The sequence below is a fragment of the Carcharodon carcharias genome, chromosome 22 (genome assembly GCF_017639515.1).
Source record: "Carcharodon carcharias isolate sCarCar2 chromosome 22, sCarCar2.pri, whole genome shotgun sequence".
Lineage (NCBI taxonomy): Eukaryota > Metazoa > Chordata > Chondrichthyes > Lamniformes > Lamnidae > Carcharodon > Carcharodon carcharias.
This window is the reverse complement of record NC_054488.1, coordinates 41423730-41443611: the sequence shown is the minus strand read 5'-3', so window position 1 is coordinate 41443611 and position 19882 is coordinate 41423730. Positions and strand designations below refer to the sequence as shown.

The following is a 19882-nucleotide window of genomic DNA, read 5'->3' as shown; positions in this document are numbered from 1 at the left end:
TAGTTCATACTGGCCTATTTCCCTTTTAAATGTGGCTGTCAAGATACTAGCTAAAGCCTTAGCCCATCACCTTGAACCTGTCCTTCCATCTATTATCTCTCCTGGCCAGACAGGTTTTATACAGGGCAGGCAATCCTTCTCTAATTTAAGGTGTCTTTTCAATATTATTTATACCAATTCAACTACTTTTCTCCCTGAAGTTTTTATAACTATGGATGCAGAAAAGGCTTTTGATAAGAGTGAAATGGGGCTACCTTTCCTGCACTCTTCAAAAATTAATATTTGGATCCATTTTTATAAAATGGATAAAACTATTGTATTCTTCATCAGTTACTTCAGTAAGTGCAAGTAATATCCACTCTAAACTCTTTGACCTCCATCGAGTTAACAAACAGGGCCGTCCCTTTCTCCAATACCTTTTGCTATTGCTATTGAGCCCCTGGCAATTTCACTGCAGACCTGTGGAGATATACAGGTGTTATATGGGGTGGAGTCATGCAGAAATTCTTCCCTAAATGCTGATGACCACCTTTACATTTTTGATCCGGCCTCCTCTCTCCCACATATTTTCTCTATTCTTGAGAAATTACGTCATATTTCGGGTTTTAAAGTTACTTTGCATGAAAGTGAAATATTTTTCTATTAACTCTATTGCCAAGAGTTACCTTCGTTCTTCCTCCCCCTTCCCTTCTAGGTTTCAGTAAATGGTTTTAAATATTTAGAAATTTAGTTACTTGATTCCTTGGAGACCTTTTTTCAGATCAACTTTGACTCCTTGTTGGAATGTGTGAAGCAGGAGTTAGCATGTTAGCCTTGCTTACCTTTTTCTTTAGCTGGTCATATAAATTCTGTAAAGTTGGATATTTTGTCAAAATTTCTATACTTATTTCAGTGCATTCCATTGTTTATTTCCAAGCAATTTTTGTTGCAATAGAACAATTAATTTCTTCCTTTATTAGGAATAAGAAAGCACCCAGAATTCGTAAAGCTTTTCTACAAAGCCCCAGATTTTAAAAGGTTTGGCACTGCCAAATTTTCAGTTTTGTTATTGGTCTGCTAATATCCATAATATTTCTTTTTGGCTCCATTTGGATTTGGCTAGTTTAACATGGATGCAATTGGAGGCAGGTTCCTGTCAGTCTACATCTCTGCCTGCTCTGTTGTGCTCCTCCATTCCTTTCTCAACCAGTCACTTTTCTTCGAACCCTATTGTTAGACAGTCACTTAAGATTTAGACCCAGTTCAGAACACACTTTAGGCTGCAATCTTTCTCTTTATACAGCCCTATTGCAAAACATTTATTTCTGCCTTCATTAGGAGATTCTGCCTTTCAAGTCTGGCACACGAGAGGCATCAAAGCCCTTGCTAGCTTATACATTGATGATGTTTTTGCTGCTTTTGACACTCCCTTGGAAATATGATCTGCCCCACATGCACTTCTTTTGCTATTTACAATTGAGAGATTTTGCGTGCAGAAAAATCATCCAGTTTTCTTTATTGCCTCCTAAATCACTGACAGATATGTTAGAATTAAATCCTTTTGTTAGGGGGTTCACTTCCAAATTGTATTCTCCAATTTTTTTCACAACACTGCTCTTCGCTTTCCACCTTAAAAACTCTTTGGGAGCAAGATTTTGACTCAGACTTTTCAGAAGGTAACTGGAAGTCTATTCTCTCTTGTGTACATTCCTCATCTGTGTGTGCAAGACATGGGTTGCTACAATTTAAAATCTTACATCTTATCCATCTACCTAAGGTGAAATTATCTAAGATTTATCCAAACTTTGATCCAACCTGTGATAAATCTCATACTGTCCCAGCCCCTCTAATTCATATGTACTGATCTTATCCTAAATTGGCGTTGGGTGGACGAACATTTTTAGATAATGCTCACATATTTTCAATAGCAACTTCGAACCTTCTCCTATTACAGCACTCTTTGGAGTGGAACCAAATGGCATCCCGCTTACAAAAATTGCACTTGCGTTTTCAACATTATTGGCTGGACGTATTATTCTATTAAATTGGAAACAGTCTGCCCTGCCGCCTTTTACTAATTGGATATGTGATCTTATGCAGAATCTTAAACTTGAGAAAATAAAGTACACTGAAGCTCCACTGATGGATTTTATGTAGCTTGGCAACTTTTCTTAGATTACTTTGAGGAACTACAGCTCTCTAATTTTATAACTGAGCCTAATTAGGTTGTATGTATTCAGGTGAAACTATATATGACCTATGATTATTGTTGATTTTCTTATTTTTGGGGATTGGGAGGGTTTTATTTCCTCTTTTTCTCCTTCCTTCTACTATTTTCCTTTCTTTCTTTTTCTTTTTGTATGGTTACTCATTATGATTTAAATTTTCTAAAACAAATAAAGAATTTTTAAAAAATAAAGAAAGCACTCAAAATGAACATGTTGAACTTAAAAGAACCTGAATTGGAACAGGAGTAGACCATATGACTCCTTGAACCTGCTTTATACCATTCATTAAGATCATAGCTAAACTTCTACATAAACTCAACTTTCCTGCCCTATCTCTATCCCTTCATGCCCAAAAATCTATGATCTCAGTCTTGAATATATTTGGTGACTGAGCATTCATAGATCTGTGGGAATGGAGAAAGCTAAAGATTCACAGCCATCACAAGAAATTTCTCATCCGTCTCAGTCCTAGAATGGCTGACCCCTTATTCTGAGATTATAGCCACTACTTTACATCTCCAACCAGGGCAAACAGCCTCAACATCTATCCTGTCAAGCCTGCTAAGAACTTTATACATTTCAGTGAGATCATCCTTCATTCTTCTGAATTTAAGAGAGTATGGACCCATTTCGTAGAACAGACCTCTAAGCTTGGGAATCAATCTCGTGAACCTTGCTTGCATCACTGAAGGCAAGTATATCCTTCCTTATGTAAGGAGAACAAAACTATGCAGATATCCAGGTGTGGCCTCACCAAAGTCCCATGTAATTTTAGTAAGATTTATTAATGTTTTCTTCCAAACTCCCTACAATAAAGGTGAATGTACAATTTCTTAATTGATGCTGTATTTGAATGTTAACACTATGATTCATGTCCAAAGACCCCTAAAATGCTCTGCATACCTGTATTTAGTAGTCTCATTAAACGTTCTGCTTTTTTATTCTTACTAAAGTGAATTTTAAACCAGAAGTATCATGGTCTGCCTTTGAAAAGATTTGAGAAGTGTGCAAAGGCAGGTATGGAAGATATATCCAGTTTGTATGTCAAGGTGGGGTTGTGTTGTTAAATTCACTGGGTTATGCTATATTTTATGGTACAAAAAAATTGCCCTAGTTCCTCCTGCTGCTTAAAATTTTATGGCTACTGCACTTCTCAACTGCTCTCACTGGCTCTTCACTAGCCCCCACTCCCCACACACGCGCCCACACACCCTTCACATATTTCACAATCCAGAATTCGAAACCTAGCCTGTTGCCCTGAACAAAATCCTGCCTGTATGCATCTTGTTAAACTCCTTGCTCCCTCGACTGCCTGACCAATTGTTCTATTCTCCCTGCATTCTGTGCTCTGTTTCTTGCCCATTTCTTTTGCTGAGGCTGATGAATTACTGTGCCCAACATCATTTTGATTTGTTAGCTCTTCACCTTCAATAGCAGAATATTCATTTTCCTTAATTCTTTTGTGCCTTTGGTCCCATCTATCATTTTGTTTTAGATTGGTCCTTGTCCTCCACTGAAATATTCTTGCATGTATGGCATTACATGAATGTAAGTTGTTTTATGTTTAGTGATCCAACGCATGGAATGAAAGGCTACTTTGTTTATTTTCTTTATCAAATCATTTGCATGTTCTACAAATGTTTGGGGGCTGGGGGGTATTATGTTTCTTTTTCAAAAGCAAAGCCCCTACAGGTTCTTAAGTGGTTGAACATTTGCTGGTTATGGTGTTAATTCAACACTTTAGCATGATGTAGGATCATACATTGATATGACCATAAGGGGGAGTCAGCGTATAATAGATTTAGCATTATTTGTATCAAAGTTTAATCCGCACCGCGTAGTCCTAGAAGGAAGCTGATCAGCCCGTTGTTGTGAGTGTGGGCTCTTAACTGGAGCAATGCCAGAAGAATTACAAGGGCTCTGCTCTTTTCCTGTGGCCATGTATCTTCCCTCTTGCTTTAAGAAATTATACACATTTAAAAAAAAACATGCAATGGTCATTGACCTAATTTGAGAAAACGTTCCATTCTCCCTCTACTTAATAATGTAACAGTGTGAATTGAAATCGGTTGGTTTGGGGGACTTAATAAGCTGGTCTTAAAGTGGACTAAACAAATAAATTAGAACAAATGGCCCCAATTTGAGATTTGAAAAATATCTAGGAATTTTGGATCAGCTATACTACCTCAAGAAAAATTAAATGGAGATGATGGGTCCAGGTTGAGGCCTTGTGGCGCAGTGGTACCATCCGTACCTTTGGGCCAGAAGCTCTGGGTTCAAATCCCACTTCAGGATTTGATAGCCATGGAAGTCATGAAACAGCCAAACAGTCTTTAAATCCTGCCAATACACCTGATGGCAGGCAGTAGTTTCCTGGTCAGCCACACTGCAGAAGACTACTGCAGTATTTTGCCAAAGATAATCATGGACTAATCCAATGGATATCAATGCCCTCATAGGGCATGGTGCCTGACGGAGGAGGAGTACATACCAAGTGACCTTTTTCCTCTTTCTATCTCTGTCTTTTTCAATGTTAAGAGCATTGCTACCTGACGTTTATAAAATTCTTGTTATTGGACTGTATTTGCTTTATTCAACTGAGTTGCTTGTAGGAGATCATTTTATGATTTCATGAAACAACAAAAAGAAAAACCTTATGGACAGCAGCACTATAAGATTGTCCAATTTAATTTGGAACATGACCAACTGCCTGCTTCCCTTTGAAGCCCTTCAAAAAGATTCCTTCGGAAATGGAAAATCAAAAATAAGGGCCGAAAAGTAGATCCAGGACAATTAGTTGTTTTTGTGAAAGTCACGTGCTGCAACTATTCGGTTTTTGATATTTTGAGGTTCTGCTGGTGAATGGTTCGATGTAGACAAATGCAAAGTACACATTTTAATGAGGAAAGTTAGGTTTTAGAAATTCTCTGACAATTCCTTATAAGTAAATGAGAAATTGAAACAGTTTCAGATTATTTTTCACGTGAAGTAGAGCATTCTCTTGTTTTGAGAGATTTAAAAAAAATCTTTTTCGCTGCTGTCACTAGCAGATGGCAGGCACAAGTATTAAATCTGCATTCCTTTTTTTCTTTAGCTACAAGCATCAGTAAAGTTATTAGATACTGACATAGAAGGCTTTGCTGCGGGTTTGTGCATGTGATTCTCCCACCTCAACTTCCCTGTTTTCGGCTGTATGAAGCATTGCTTAGAGTGTTGCCAAGAACACAGTCCTGTAGTATTAATTCATAACAAATTGTTGATTGAAGATCTTTTGCCTACCTTGATTCAGCATAGAAGTTATACAAGACAGTGTTTGTACTATACCTGAATTTTGGGGGGTGGGGAATACGAAAACTAGAAAATAAATTACAGCGATTTTAAAGCGATAACAAATAAAGTGGAACTTTAAAGTATTGCATAATATGTATGGTCTATTTGGACTTTCAGGAGACCTTTGATAAGGTTCTGTCTGAGAGATAAGCAATAATAAAAGCACATAGGACTGGAAATTAAACTGCAACATGAATTGATAATTGGTTGGGAGATTACAGACAAGTTGGGAACATTCTCTGATTAGCGGGATGTATCAAGTGATGTTCACCAGGGACTTATACGAGGCTCTCATCCTTTCACTATTAATACCTTGGCTGAAGGGATAGAAGGCGATGTGTGCGAGTTTGCATATGACACTAAATTAGGAGGTAATATGGGAGCAGGAAGTTACAAAGGATATGGACTGGTTAAATGAATGGGCATAAAGCTCATACTTCTCAGGATTTTCACAAACGACCAGCAGTTATGCTAAACATACAGTTTTAGATGAAGGACTTCTTGTGCAGGAATCCCCATTTTCACAATAATATCCTCCTAATCGTCAATGGTCTCTGCCACACTCAACCCTTTTCACATTGAAGCCTCCTATGCAGTACGACTGTCTTGATTTCGCTCAATTGCCACGATTTTGTTACAGGGTCTCGCAGAGGGTGGACCTTTTTTTTTGCTGCCTGTTAAAATCAGCTACTTCAAAACCCCTACAGAGGAGGGAACCTTGGTAAGTGACTGGGCAGCTGCCTGTGGTGACATCGGCCAACTGGCAAGTTCAGTGTGGTAAAGTAAGGCAGTAACAAAAGGACGAAGGAAGGAAAATGCAAATACAGGGAATCTGATAAAACCACAGGGTATAAGCGACACAGCTATCTCATCAGGCCAAGCCAATTGCCCGAATCCTCGTCAACAGAACATTGTAGTGATGGGGAGCACACTTGCACTAATTTACTAATGGTCTCAATGCATATCGAGTACCCTCTGTTCCCAAGAGTGGGACGAGTGAATAAAATGTGTTTTTGTCTTTAAGTGGCTGGTAACTGATTTTTAATTGATATGACATCTGATTTTTTGCATATTTCCAGCATTTTTTTAAAAAAAGGAAATCTAATCCATTTCCTCTCTCCTGGGCCCCTTTTCCTTTTCAGCACAATTAAAGGAAAATATTTTCTAGTTGCCAGTGCAAGGTCTGCTACAATGACGCTGACTGTATTTTCAACTACAACCTTGTCTGGGACCCCCATTCCCACCATTTAATCGTGTGGTATCCACTCTGTCTGATTTACCGGCGCTAAAGCAGCCACCACACCAAGAGTGGGAGTTTGTGGCTGGTGTGAACGGGGTGGGTGGGGGTCGGGTACTCGGATTGACCCGAAATCTCCAGCAGTTAGCGGTTAATGACTGCTCTGAGCAACCCGGGATCGGGACGCTGAACATATGTGTTGATTTCACTTTTATTTATTGGTCCTAAAACAGAGAGAGCTGAGACAGTGGGTGGGGGTGGTGAAGGAGATTGAAAGCGGAGTCCGGCCGCTCAAACTCTTGTGATAACTTCTCAGCACGACTTTGGCTAATGTAACGAAGCGCGCGAGTCATTGCGCGTCACCGAGGCGGCAGACTGCGCGCGCCCCCGGTAGGCTGTCGGGGACGCGCCTCTGTTCCGGCTCGCTCCTGAGATGGGCTTTCGCTGGGCTTGGTTCCTGGCTGCCTGCCTTTGAGCAGGTGGGGGGGGCCGGCTTGTTGCTTTCCCTCTGCTGGGAGTGGGGGGGCCAGGGTCCTTCCCGAGTGTTCCTGCTCTCTCTCTCTACCCCCCACACCCCCCCTCCCCCGTTCCCGGCATGGCTTCCCGGGTGGATTACATCGCTCCGTGGTGGACTTACTGGCTGCATAACTTCCCGCATGTGAACCTCCGCTTGCAGCCAGTGGACAACACGTTCAACCCGCAGGATAGCAACTACCAGCAGGTCAGAGAGTCTAGAAAAGTGACTGTGTCTGTGCCACTTCTTCGTTTCATTTCCCCTCTGCCTCCCCGCCGTCTCCCTGTGTCTCCCCCCACGTCTGCCTGTGTGTCTCCCCCCCCCCCCCGGTCTGCCTGTGTGTCTCCACCCCCCCCCCCCCCCCACCGCCGGTCTGCCTGTGTGTCTCCCCCCCCCCGGTCTGCCTGTGTGTCTCCCCCCCCCCCGGTCTGCCTGTGTGTCTCCCCCCCCCCCCCGGTCTGCCTGTGTGTCTCCACCCCCCCCCCGGTCTGCCTGTGTGTCTCTCCCCCCCCCCCCCGGTCTGCCTGTGTGTCCCCCTCTGTCTGCCTGTGTCCCCCCCGTCTGCCTGTGTGTGTGTCCCCCATCTGCCTGTGCCCCCCCCCCAGTCTGCTTGTGTGTCCCCCTCCGTCTGCCTGTGTGTGTGTGTGTCCCCCGTCTGCCTGCGTGCCCCCCCCCCCCCCCGGTCTGCCTGCGTGTCCCCCCCCCCCCGGTCTGCCTGTGTGCCCCCCCCCCCCCCCCGGTCTGCCTGTGTGTCCTCCCCCCCACCCCCCCCCACCCCGGTCTGCCTGTGTGTTGTCCCCCCAACCCCCGGTCTGCCTGTGTGTTGTCCCCCCAACCCCCGGTCTGCCTGTGTCCCCCCCCTCCCCGGTCTGCCTGTGTGTCCCCCCCCCCCCCCCGGTCTGCCTGTGTGTGTCCCCCCGGTCTGCCTGTGTGCCCCCCGCCCCCAGTGTGCCTGTGTGCCCCCCGCCCCCAGTGTGCCTGTGTGCCCCCCGCCCCCAGTGTGCCTGTGTGCCCCCCGCCCCCAGTGTGCCTGTGTGCCCCCCGCCCCCAGTGTGCCTGTGTGCCCCCCGCCCCCAGTGTGCCTGTGTGCCCCCCGCCCCCAGTGTGCCTGTGTGCCCCCCGCCCCCAGTGTGCCTGTGTGCCCCCCGCCCCCAGTGTGCCTGTGTGCCCCCCGCCCCCAGTGTGCCTGTGTGCCCCCCGCCCCCAGTGTGCCTGTGTGCCCCCCGCCCCCAGTGTGCCTGTGTGCCCCCCGCCCCCAGTGTGCCTGTGTGCCCCCCGCCCCCAGTGTGCCTGTGTGTTCCCCCCACTCCACCGTCTGCCTGTGCGTGTCCCCGTGCCTGCTCGTGCGTTCCCCTGCATCCATTGGTCGATGTACCCCCATTGGCCTGTCTGTGGTCCCCGCCTGTCTGTCTGTGTTGTGTAATGTAGTGGGTAAAGTGCAAGTCTTTGCACAGTGAAGATTTGATCAGCTGCCCACTATTTCTAAGCCCTTCTCAAATGGTGTAATTTACTAAGATCAAATCCATCACCATGACATAAAACATATTTCTGGCAGTACTGGTGTCCTGCTTTTTGCATCCCAAAATCTCATCAGGTCTGCCTTATCCCTTACCCAGCCCCTGATGATTTCCTAGCATTTGTTCTGTGCAGATGTGATTGTATGCAACATATTGAGTTCCTGTGTGGATCATGTTGTGGATTTTCACCTTGATGCTAGAGGACCTCGACTTAAGGTCTTTCCGAAGCATTTGTCTTAGTGCTTTGTTTGCCTAGTTGTAATAATGGCCCTATGTTTAACCCTTCACAAGTAAATTTAAATGTAATATCAGTTGAAAAAATTGTGAAGAATAGAAAACGTATTGAAGAATTAGCCCCCTAACAACAGTTACATAGAAGACGCCTTGAAAAATTAGACCTTAGAGAACGTTGCCTTGAGTGAACAAATGTGCTGAATAGTTGGTACCAAGCCAGGAAGACAAGGAAATCCCAGACTCAATCCGCAGAGCTAACATCTCTCTGTTATGGGGCCCTGCCCTCAGACTACGGAGAGAAGTTAGCCAGGGTTCTCAAGTAGTGACTTTTTTGCAGTAAGACTGTGAGTCAACTTTCAAATCGTTTCAAAAGAAAGTGATTCACAAAAGGAAATGCTTTGTGATTTTTGTAACCAAAACAATTTGAGACATGTATTTAAAATGTGATTATAAAGTTCAAAGGGACTTTAATGCAATAGTTAGAAATATAATACAAGTCTGAGGGGTTTTAATTCAAGGGCAAATAAAAGATGAGTGCAGGAAACAATATGACGGAAGTAATTTTTTTTCTAGAATAAAGCGCAAATATCTGGGACAATTTAAATGTTTCACTTACAGTAAAGACTGTCTTAGAGCTGAATTTATTTCCTTATTTGCATGCCCTTCTCCCCCCCCCCCCAACCATTTAATGTTCAAATTTAGCTTTTATGGCACTGAGTCATTTCATGATTTGTACCCTAGAAATAAAAAAAATGGTTTTTGTATTGACCAGAGTATGATATTACATTTGTAATAAAAAATGAGTTGGTGCATTAATTGTTAATCCCTGTGAAGCCAAATGTCCAACAAATCTTTGCACTTTCAAGGTTGGAAGGGAGAAAGTTGGCATAAATGACTCAAAGCCACTAATTAACACCAGTTGGGGTCTCATTGTTCAGTGGATCCAGAATATGAATTCTGATATTTACAATGATCTAGCTGCAGCCAGACCATGACAGTTTTCTACTTTACTGTAATACAGCAAATTTACTGAAGCAATAGATAAAGCTGAAAATTATTTCTCCTTAATATTGAAACATCCATTCATATACTGGTTACAAAATATGCTTAATATTGAAGTCATTTTATTCTTCACCCCAAAGCCTATTCTCAGCTTTATATTGGCTTCATATTGGCTTCAGATGCAAGTATTTAATTTGTTTTTCCAAATTGCCTCCCCAAAATCTTGCTAATTTTTCTCTGTTCCTTTGGAATTATCATGGTTGATCTATAGTTCTTGCCAAAATTTTCTGTGGTCGAGAAATTCACCAAAGTGATTTGCCCCACTGCTGAGTGTCCAATGAAGCGTTGCATGAATATCAAGTTCTGGGATCAATTACCTTTGGCTGCAGAGTCCAGAATCAGCATCATAGACCCCTGTGCTATAATATACTGAAGATTTTTAAGTGAATAATAAAGCCGTTTTTTTTTTAGAGAATCCTTTGTGTACTTTTAGTCCTATGCAGATGTGTAAATTCAAATCTCTGCTTTAGCTTAACTTGGAACACTATCCCCAAACAGTGGGTTACACTAGTTCTTGGATAAATATGCTTTGTTGATTTTTTTCTGGATAAGGTTCCACAGGCTGCTGGTATAGACAGTGACAGTTCTGCATGGTTAACTTTTGCAATTCCAATTTATTTAGCATTTCTACTTTTTCTGCTTGAGCAAAGGTGAATTGCCAATTTCTTGTGGAAAATCCTTCAATTTTTTTAAGTGACTTTTGGTTCATAAGCATATAAATTTTCATTTTTTACAATTGTAATATTATTAACACTTTTGAGTATACTTCCCTGATTAAGTGCATCAAAGCATCTCACATTGATCTGTTTACATCTATGACATGAGCAAGTCAATCTTAACACCTTTACCATTCGATTGACAGCTTTAAGTGGGATGGACTGGCAGTGTGTAGAAAATAGTCATTTGATGTTGACTTTTAGGTAATTGTAACATTTGTTTTTTTTCTTAGTCGGGACCATGGGGTAGAGGTATAAGGAATGTAAATTAATTATTTTAAGTTTGAAGAATAAGACCATAAGACATATAGGAGCTGAAGCAGGCCATTTGGCCCATCGAGTCTGCTCCGCCATTCAATGAGATCATGGCTGATCTGATAATCCTCAACTCCACTTTCCTGCCTTTACTCCAAATCCCTTGATTCCCTTACTGATTAAAAAGCTGTCTATCTCAGCCTCCACAGTCCTCTGTGGTAAAGAATTCCACACATTGACTACCCTCTGAGAGAAGAAATTCCACCTCCGTTTTAAATGGGCGCCCCCTTGCTCTGAGATTATGCCCTCTGGACCTAGACTCTCCCACAAAGGGAAACAACTTCTCAGCATCTACTCTGTCAAGTCCCCTAAGAATCTTATATGTTTCAATAAGATTGCCTCTCGTTCTTCTAAATTCCAATGAGTACAGGCACAACCTACTCAACCTCTCCTCATAAGAAAATCCCTCCATACCTGGGATCAACCTAGTGAGCCTTCTCCGGACTGCCTCCATTGCCAGAAAATCTCTCCTTAGATAAGAGGACCAAAATTGTTCACAGTATTCTAGGTGTGGTCTAACTGGTGCCTTGTATAGTTTTAGCAAGACTTTCCTATTTTTACACTTCATTCCCTTTTAAATAAAGGCCAACATTCCATTTGCCTTCTTTATTACCTGTTGAACTTTTGTGTTAGCTTTTTGGGATACATGCACAAGGACTCCCAAATCCCTCTGTGCTGCAGCCTTCTGCAGTCTTTCTCCATTTAAATAATATTCAGCTCCTCTATTCCTCCTGCAAAAATGCATAACCACACAATTTCCCACATTATATTCCATCGGCCAAGTTTTTGCCCACTCACTTAACCTGTCTATATCCCTCTGTAGAGTCCTTGTGTCATCCTCAAACCTTCCTATCTATTTTTGTGTCATCCACAAACTTGGCGATAGTATATTCACTTCCCTCATCTAAGTCATTAATATATGTTGTAAACAATTGAGGCCCCAGCACTGATCCCTGCGGCACTCCACTAGTTACAGGTTGCCATCCCGAAAATGCCTCCCTTATCCCAACTCTCTATCTTCTATTAGTTAACCAATCCTCTATCCATGCTAATATACTACTCCCAACACCATGGGCTCTTATCTTATTAAGTAGCCTTATGTGCAGTACCTTATCAAACGCCTTTTGGAAATCCAAATATATTACATCCACTGGTTCACCTTTATCTATCCTGCTTGTTACCTCCTCAAATAATTCTAATAAATTTGTTAGGCATGATTTCCCCTTCATGAAGCCATTAAAACATTTAAAGTTAAAAATTGGCAGAATTATGGGGAGGGGGGGGGACAAATTAGTTTTATGTTTCATATAATGAAGCTATTTCCAACACTTAAGCAACTAGTATTACTGTACCTTTTTAAGCATTTGACTGTGTGATCTAAGCACTTAAAATCAGTGAGCCCAGGGCAAGAGAAGTTTTCCTGGACTTATTCACAGACTGAGTTGATGAAGACTAAATATCATCAGTAAACTATTCAGTATCTTGGTCTTTGTTATTTAAAGTGGCTCTATTTGATGCTGAAGCTTTTAAACAGTGTCGCAATAATTACAATGTCTATCGGAACATCTCTGTCAACTTTGACATTGACATATCTATTGTTATTGATAGCCTCAGTTCAAATGCTGAGTTATCTTCAAGAATTTCTCTTGTATGTGATGCTGTGTGCCAGCTGTTGTGCTACTTTAACAAATGTGACACATAAGCAAGTGCTTGTACTGCGTTGAGGGAAATAATCCAATGATTTACCTAGACATGACATTTTAAAATTAATGAATAGACTGAAAAGAGCAGGTGGTTCTGCCGTTATAATAGTATATTAACATCTAAAGCATATGAGAAAACGGGCCTTCCACTAAACACCCAGGAAACTAAGGTTCTCTTCCAACCAGCTTGTATAACAAAACACCTCCCCTGTTAACTAAGATCAACGGTGAGATCATGGAAGAGGATTTCTGTTTTTCTGGGAGCTTCCTCTCAACGAAGGCAGACATAGGCAACAAAATTTATCATCACTTCCAATGTGCCAGCTCAGCCTTCAGCCAGCTGAGGAAAAGAATATTTGAGAACCAGGATCTCGAACCCAAGACTAGGGTTGTGGTTTACCGGGCAGCAGTGAGCCACGTACTCCTATATGCTTCAGAGGCTTGGACAGCCTACTGCAGGCACCTCAAAGTACTGGAGAAGTACCACCACCGATGCCTTCACAAGACCCTCCAAATCTGATGGGAAGAAAGGTGGTTCAACAGCAGCATCCTCTCCCAAGTCAACTTACCCAGCATTGAGGCGCTAAACACTCATGACTAGCTCTGTTGGGCAGGCCATGTCACTCGTATGCCTGATGCCAGACTCCCAAAGCAACTGCTCTACTCTGAACTTGGTTACGGTAGGGTTCTTCCAGGAGGACTGCAGAAATGCTTCAATGATGCCCCCACTACATCTATGAAGAGGTTAGATGCTCTCACCAACTCATGGGAGGCCCTGGCTTGTGATAAGGTTAATTTCAGAAGGTACCAAACACATCAAAAGATTTCATCAGGAATGTGCAGAGGCGAAGTCGAGGTGTCAGACGGAGTGCACCACGCTCCAAACAGCCCATCTGTCCAACCCTTCATGTGACACCTGCCCCACATGTAGCAGAATTTACATTGGTCTTATCAGCCATCTCAGAACCCATTAAACCAGAATGGAAACAAGTCATCCTCGATCCTGAGGGAGTGGCTAAGGAGGAAAAGACATTAATGTAATTGCCTCTAGAGTTCCATCTTCATACTCTGCAAGGCACCAGTTCCAGCTTGCAGGAGGGAGTCCTTGAACTTCTATCAATGCAATTAACTATATTATGTTTATTAATTATACATTCTGAATGTTTCTTATGTTTGGAATGCAATCCTGATCAATTGCCATTTAAAGCCACTGCTTTGAGCATGCATTTTAGTTGTCTTTCAACCTACAGAGTGATTATAATGGTATTTATTCAAAAAAAAGGCTGACACTTCAGGGAAGTATTGACTGAGGGCTGCATTGTCTGAGGCTCTGGCCATCAGATGAGGCATTAAAGTTAAGGCGATATAAGTTTGGCCCAGTGTTTCCTGCTACTATTTGAAAAAAATACTAAGGAGTTTTCTGTCACAACTGGCACCACTGAAAACAGATGAACTGCTCATTAATCTTGAGAAGGTTATGGGACCTTGATGTGTGCAAGGTTTGCTGCTGTGCTTGCTTCGTGACTGTACTTCAAAGTAATTCCTTAAGTGCTTTAAAGCTCTGTGAATCCAAGTACCTTCTGGGTCACACTAGTGTTGTTCAGTGCAGGAACTTAAAGTTATGAGAAACTGTAAATTGGCTGTTGTGCTTATTGACTACCCTTGCACTCTTCATTGAGCAGGAAGCCTTAAGTTGATCTCCTCCTTTCTCCGTGGTTAAATTGTTATCCATTGTATGACTTGAGGATCTTATGACTTACTGCTGGTTGATGACTCTATCATTTGTGAGTGATAGTCATGTGGCTTGAAGTGAACTTTGGTTGTGCATTTTCAATGTGGCAGAAAGGATCCACACCTCTGTTTTGAATTGCTTTTGCTTAAAAACACAAAACATAAATATTTGTACATTTTTTTTCCATACAAAAAACCTCAATTATATTAACTTCAATACTATTTTTCCCCCTTATGAGAATTCCCTCTGCCAGAGACCCGCTAATGATTGTGCAACTGTAGAAGTGAAAATAGATTAAAAACCAAATCTGTGATAAATGAAGAATTAATGAGTGACATCATTCTAATTGTGTTATTTCCCAATTTTTTTATTGAAAATAGCAGCAATGATTTTTCTTTGAGGAATTATTCTTGCTGATCATAGATCATATTCTTACCAATATGTCATGGTAAAAATGATAGCTTGGGGAGCGACCTGGTAAGGCAGACTAATGGGCCAAAACGTAGGTAAGTTATCAATGTGATGCACCCTGTTTTCTTCAATTTTTGATCAGAGAAACTAGAAACTACCTTCTTGACTAGGAAATCTGTAGATTTTTGTATTAAATATATCTTTAGTTGATCATGCTTTTGTGATGCATTAAAAGATTCATATTTGGTGTACTGATAAAGTTGCCTAAAATCATCAGACTAAAAAAGAGACTTGCAATTTTAAAATTTTCTAGTTTTTACTTAACTAAATGTTGGGAACTTCTTTTGTACCCACATTTCAAAACTGAAATGCCAAATTGATGCCAATCATCGAAGATGCCATTTGAAATTGTTGCAGCAGACATTGATCTGAATGCTGTTATCACTATACTAGATTTGAGGTGTAACTAATCCTGCGTCATGAGTCAAAGAAGATTTGTAGGCATTGATTTGGTGGGTGCTTTTTTTGCAGTTCATTAGCTTTTACCACCCAGCAAGATACAGTTCCGGACTTTGTGGCGGATAGGATCTGGTCATTTCACCATAGGAAAAGAGGAACAGGGTCAGAATATTCATTATTGCCCACCACCGTATTGACATATGGTTAAATAGATCATGTCATATGTTCATCCCTCAAGGTCACTGCACTCCAGCTCTGGAGGTTGAATAGGGTTCATGTGCTGAATGGTCATTGTGTAATGCTTCACTAAGTTATTATGGGATCTTTATCGGTATCATAGCTAATGGCCACCCCAGTTATTTTATGTCAGGAGAGATTGCAAAGTGTATTGTACTCTATAACTTAGAATGTTAAATTCATTCTATTTCGGTGATTTTAATATTTTGAGACTGAGCTAACCACCTCCCCGGGGAAAATAGTAGAATGCTTCTGTATGAAAATAAACTCAAAATTACACAATGAGGCATAATATTTACAGATAATGACTGAGAACATGTAATTAAACAGAACAGTTGTGTTCTGATCCCACAAAAAGAACATTTTCATAACCTTGAACAAAAAGACTTATTGTTTATGAGCTGTCATTAAAATAATATTTAGTGTGACCTGAACAAAAACATTTAAAAAGTCACATGGACTTTGAGAGGTGACAATGGACCTGCACACTCGGCAGCTTCAGATCAACTCTCATTGAAAAGAAACACTAAATTGGAATTTAGCCGACCTGAGTTTTAACAGACACCCACATGCTTTTCCCCTCAATGGCGTGCACTTGATACAAATCCTCAGTTGGCTAAAATCAATACCATTTATGGAGTTGCTAAGTGGAACAGTACATTAGAACATCAGAGTGCTGCAGCATGGATTGTGGCCATACAAATTCAATGCATCACTTCTGCAGTATGGTGATCTCAGCTGTTTTTGGGGAGGATTTATGCAAAGACCATTTAGCTCCCTAGAGAAAGGAAAAACTTTCAGTCAGTCCTAGTGGGGTTTCTCACAGCCATCTGCAGCAACATTCATAGTAGTGTGGGAGCTAGTTATGTGCATGGCCTAGGGAGGCCAAAATTGAGGAGGAAAATAGACATTTATAAGAAAATCCATTTAAAACACCTTCAATAATATTTGGTTGAATTTTATAGATTAAATAATGAACAATAAATGGGACAACTGTGATTCACAAGTATTAAAGCAATATGACTAAACTGCCATGTCACTTGTTAGCATCTGAATAGCAGTCCCTGTGGGAAAAGCAGAATCATCGATTGATTTTTAAGCCACAGCTGAGCAGCAATTCAGAAACAGAACTGGTGTAAATGGACAAGGAAATGAGTGCCATCAAAGCAAGACTATTTGAAATAGAACTTTCAAATGTCAAGCATCGCACAAACAACTCTTTTGTGATAAACCAAAAACACTAAATCGATTGCGCATTCTACCTGCTGTAAATGTTTAAAGCTCTTAACCCCAGAATACACTTGTAAACATTTTGCAATGGCCATATTTCTTATTACAAGGTTCAGCGGGCATATTATTTCACTAAATTTTTAAGAAACATAATTCTAATCAAATTGTATTTCCTGCTATGGTGGTGTTAGTCTGCAGTCTTTATGTGTTACCCTGATAAGTGATAAATAATGCCTGAAATTGGCAAAAAATGTTGAGTTTTAAAAACTTGTACATCTTTAAGCATATTACAGATTGGAAGCAATAATGTTAGTGAGCTGTATGAAAAGCTTTGATTTGCTTTGCATAAACTAATGATCCAATTATATTCACAATGTATTCTTCCTTGCCTAAGTTGTATACAAGTGATTGCTTCTAAGTGTTCTTTTCTAACGATCAAAGGCAGTTCCAAAACAAAAACAGAAAATGCTGGAAAAACTCAGCAGGTCTAACAGCATCTGTGGAGAGAAAAAAAAAACAAAGTTAATGTTTCGAGTCCTTATGACTTTTCTTCAGATTCAGAAAGAGTCGAAATGTTAACTTTTGCTTCTCTCTACAGATGCTATTAGACCTGCTGAGTTTTTCCAGCATTTTCTGTTTTTGTTTCAGATTTCCAGCATCTGCAGTATTTTGCTTTTATCTAGAGGCAGTTCCAAGTTTGCCAGTTCAAGTAAAAATTCTGAAAAGCCTGGTAATACTTGATTAATTTGTCTGCCTGTCAGCTCTGTTGTTCGCACACTCACCTCTGAGTCAGAAAGTTGTGGGTTCAAATCCAACTCCAGGACTTGAACACAAAAATCAAAGCTCATTCTCTATGGGAGTGCTGCGCTGTCAGAGGTACAATCTTTCAGATGTCCTCAGGTAGGTGTAAAAGATCCCATGGCAGCATTTTGATAAAGAATAGGGGAGTTATCTCTGTGTCCTGTCCATATTAATTCCTCAATCAATTTCATGGAAGTGCATTATCTCGCCATTATCACATTGCTGTTCATGGGAGCTAGCTGCGCACAAATTCATTACAACAGTGACTACACTTCGAAAGTACTTAATTGGCTGTAGAGCGTTGTGGGACATCCTGTGGCTGTGAAAGGTGTTATACAATACATCTTTCTAGATGAGTCATCAATAATTTCATTTTATGACATTGCATCATCATTAAGATAATTGGGCGCAAATACGGGTAATAAATTCTTTCATGGCTGTCGTTGCAGAAACATTCACTACAATGAAAAGGGCCCCTCGGGACATTATTAGGAAGTAACAGTGCAGAGTTATTGCACAGCTGTGAATACCATTGTTTTTGATGGGAAATGTGTCAGTAATGTGTGTTAAATATAATTCAGATCAATTACTCAGTTATTGATCTCCTTAAGGATACATTTTGCAACCTATTGTGCCAATTTTTGTAAGAATTATCAGCAAGACGGTAAAATAGTACATTCTACAACAGTCTCCAATCTCAAGAAAGCATATTTGTAAGGTTTGTTCTTTCTGGTAGGTTCAGTTCCTATGTATCCCATGTAGATGCTGTCTTGGAAAGCCTCTGTTGCATGCGTATTCATATTGAATAATTTCTGTCTGCATGCCTTAGGACATTTTGAAAAAGCATGTTGGCTGCTTTGGATTTCTTTTTGACGTCTTACTATCAAAGCCAGCATTTCACTTTCATTTTGTCTTCCTATTTGACAACATCTCTTAACCATTGCTTCATGCCTAATGCCCAGGGACACCACAAAAGAGGAGAAAACTAGAGCTCTATTGGTTAATCCTTTTAAAATGCCTTCAATAATATTTGGTTGACTTTTATAGATTAAATAATAGACAATAAATGGGACAACTGTGATCCACAAGCAGTAAAACAATATGACTAAACTGCCATGTCATCCGTTGGCATCTGGAATGCAGGCCCAGTGGGAAAAGTAGAATCATCGACTGATTTTTAATCTGCAGCTGAGCAGCTAATCAGAAACAGAACTGGCATAAATGGGCAAGGAAACAAGAGCAATCAAGGCAGGACCCTTTGAAATAGAAGGAATGCTGCTGCCTGTCATTTTTCACTTTTGGTGAAGTTAATAGATGGCTTTTTCTTAATCATCCTACAGTAATCTTAGTATCGCTGCTACAAAATAGAATACCTTACTATAGAATCACAAAATGGTTATGGGACAGAAGGAGGCCATTCAACCCATCATATCTGTGCTGGCTCTCTGGAGGAGCAACTCAGCCAGTCCCGCTCCTCTGCCTTTCCCCGTAACCCTGCAATGTCTTCCCTACTTACTGATTGCAACAGGGAGTGACTAGAAAAATGTGGGAGAAATTTACAAAGTGAAGACAATCTCTCGGAAGACACCATTCTCTAGGAAGTCTGCAATATTTCCTTTTGACAACACGTAGGTGAGAAAGAGATCCTTGAGGGCCTTGAAGAAGTGACATTGTAGGATAGGAAATGAAGGAATTGTTAGAAATGGAATATCTGTATTTGAATAGGCAAGGAACCAGGCGAGAGCAGTCCCAAGAACCTAGGCCATCAAGGAAGTTTTGAATTGTGTCTTGGTGTGTGCTATAATGGAAAGTGAAAATCAAAAGCATAGCATTCCAGTGTGTCAGCTGACATTAATTCAGTTGAAGTTATATTGTAAAGATTTTGCAAAGCATCATACAATACCTGTTGCAATTTTGTTTAAATTGGCCTTTTTTGTGTCGACCTCTGATTTGGTGGCCTGTTGATTTAAATTTGGCAATGCTTAACTCTGCCATTCTGGAGAAACTTGTTTATTCCCGCTGAGCATAAGGGGGAAGAATGTTTATGCGTATAACAAACTTGAGTGATGTTGTGTAAACAGGAGTTTGTCTTTAGGTCAGCAGCTCTTATTTCAGTACCTTTTTGTATTTATGCAGGCAAATAATTGCTTTTACACAGTTTAAACTTTTTGGAATGG

General features: G+C 41.0%; 1 protein-coding gene across 2 annotated transcripts in view; it reads left to right on the top strand.

The window, feature by feature from the left end:
• The first annotated feature begins 7180 nt into the window (after nucleotides 1–7180).
• The window catches only part of LOC121293834 (protein tweety homolog 2-like), a 141785-nt gene continuing 129083 nt past the window's right edge, over nucleotides 7181–19882 (top strand). For both annotated transcript variants that reach the window (XM_041217213.1, XM_041217212.1), the window contains exon 1: nucleotides 7181–7495. In XM_041217213.1, the coding sequence (XP_041073147.1) occupies nucleotides 7370–7495 (126 nt within the window). In that variant the 5' untranslated portion in view covers nucleotides 7181–7369. The remainder of the gene's footprint in view (nucleotides 7496–19882) is intronic.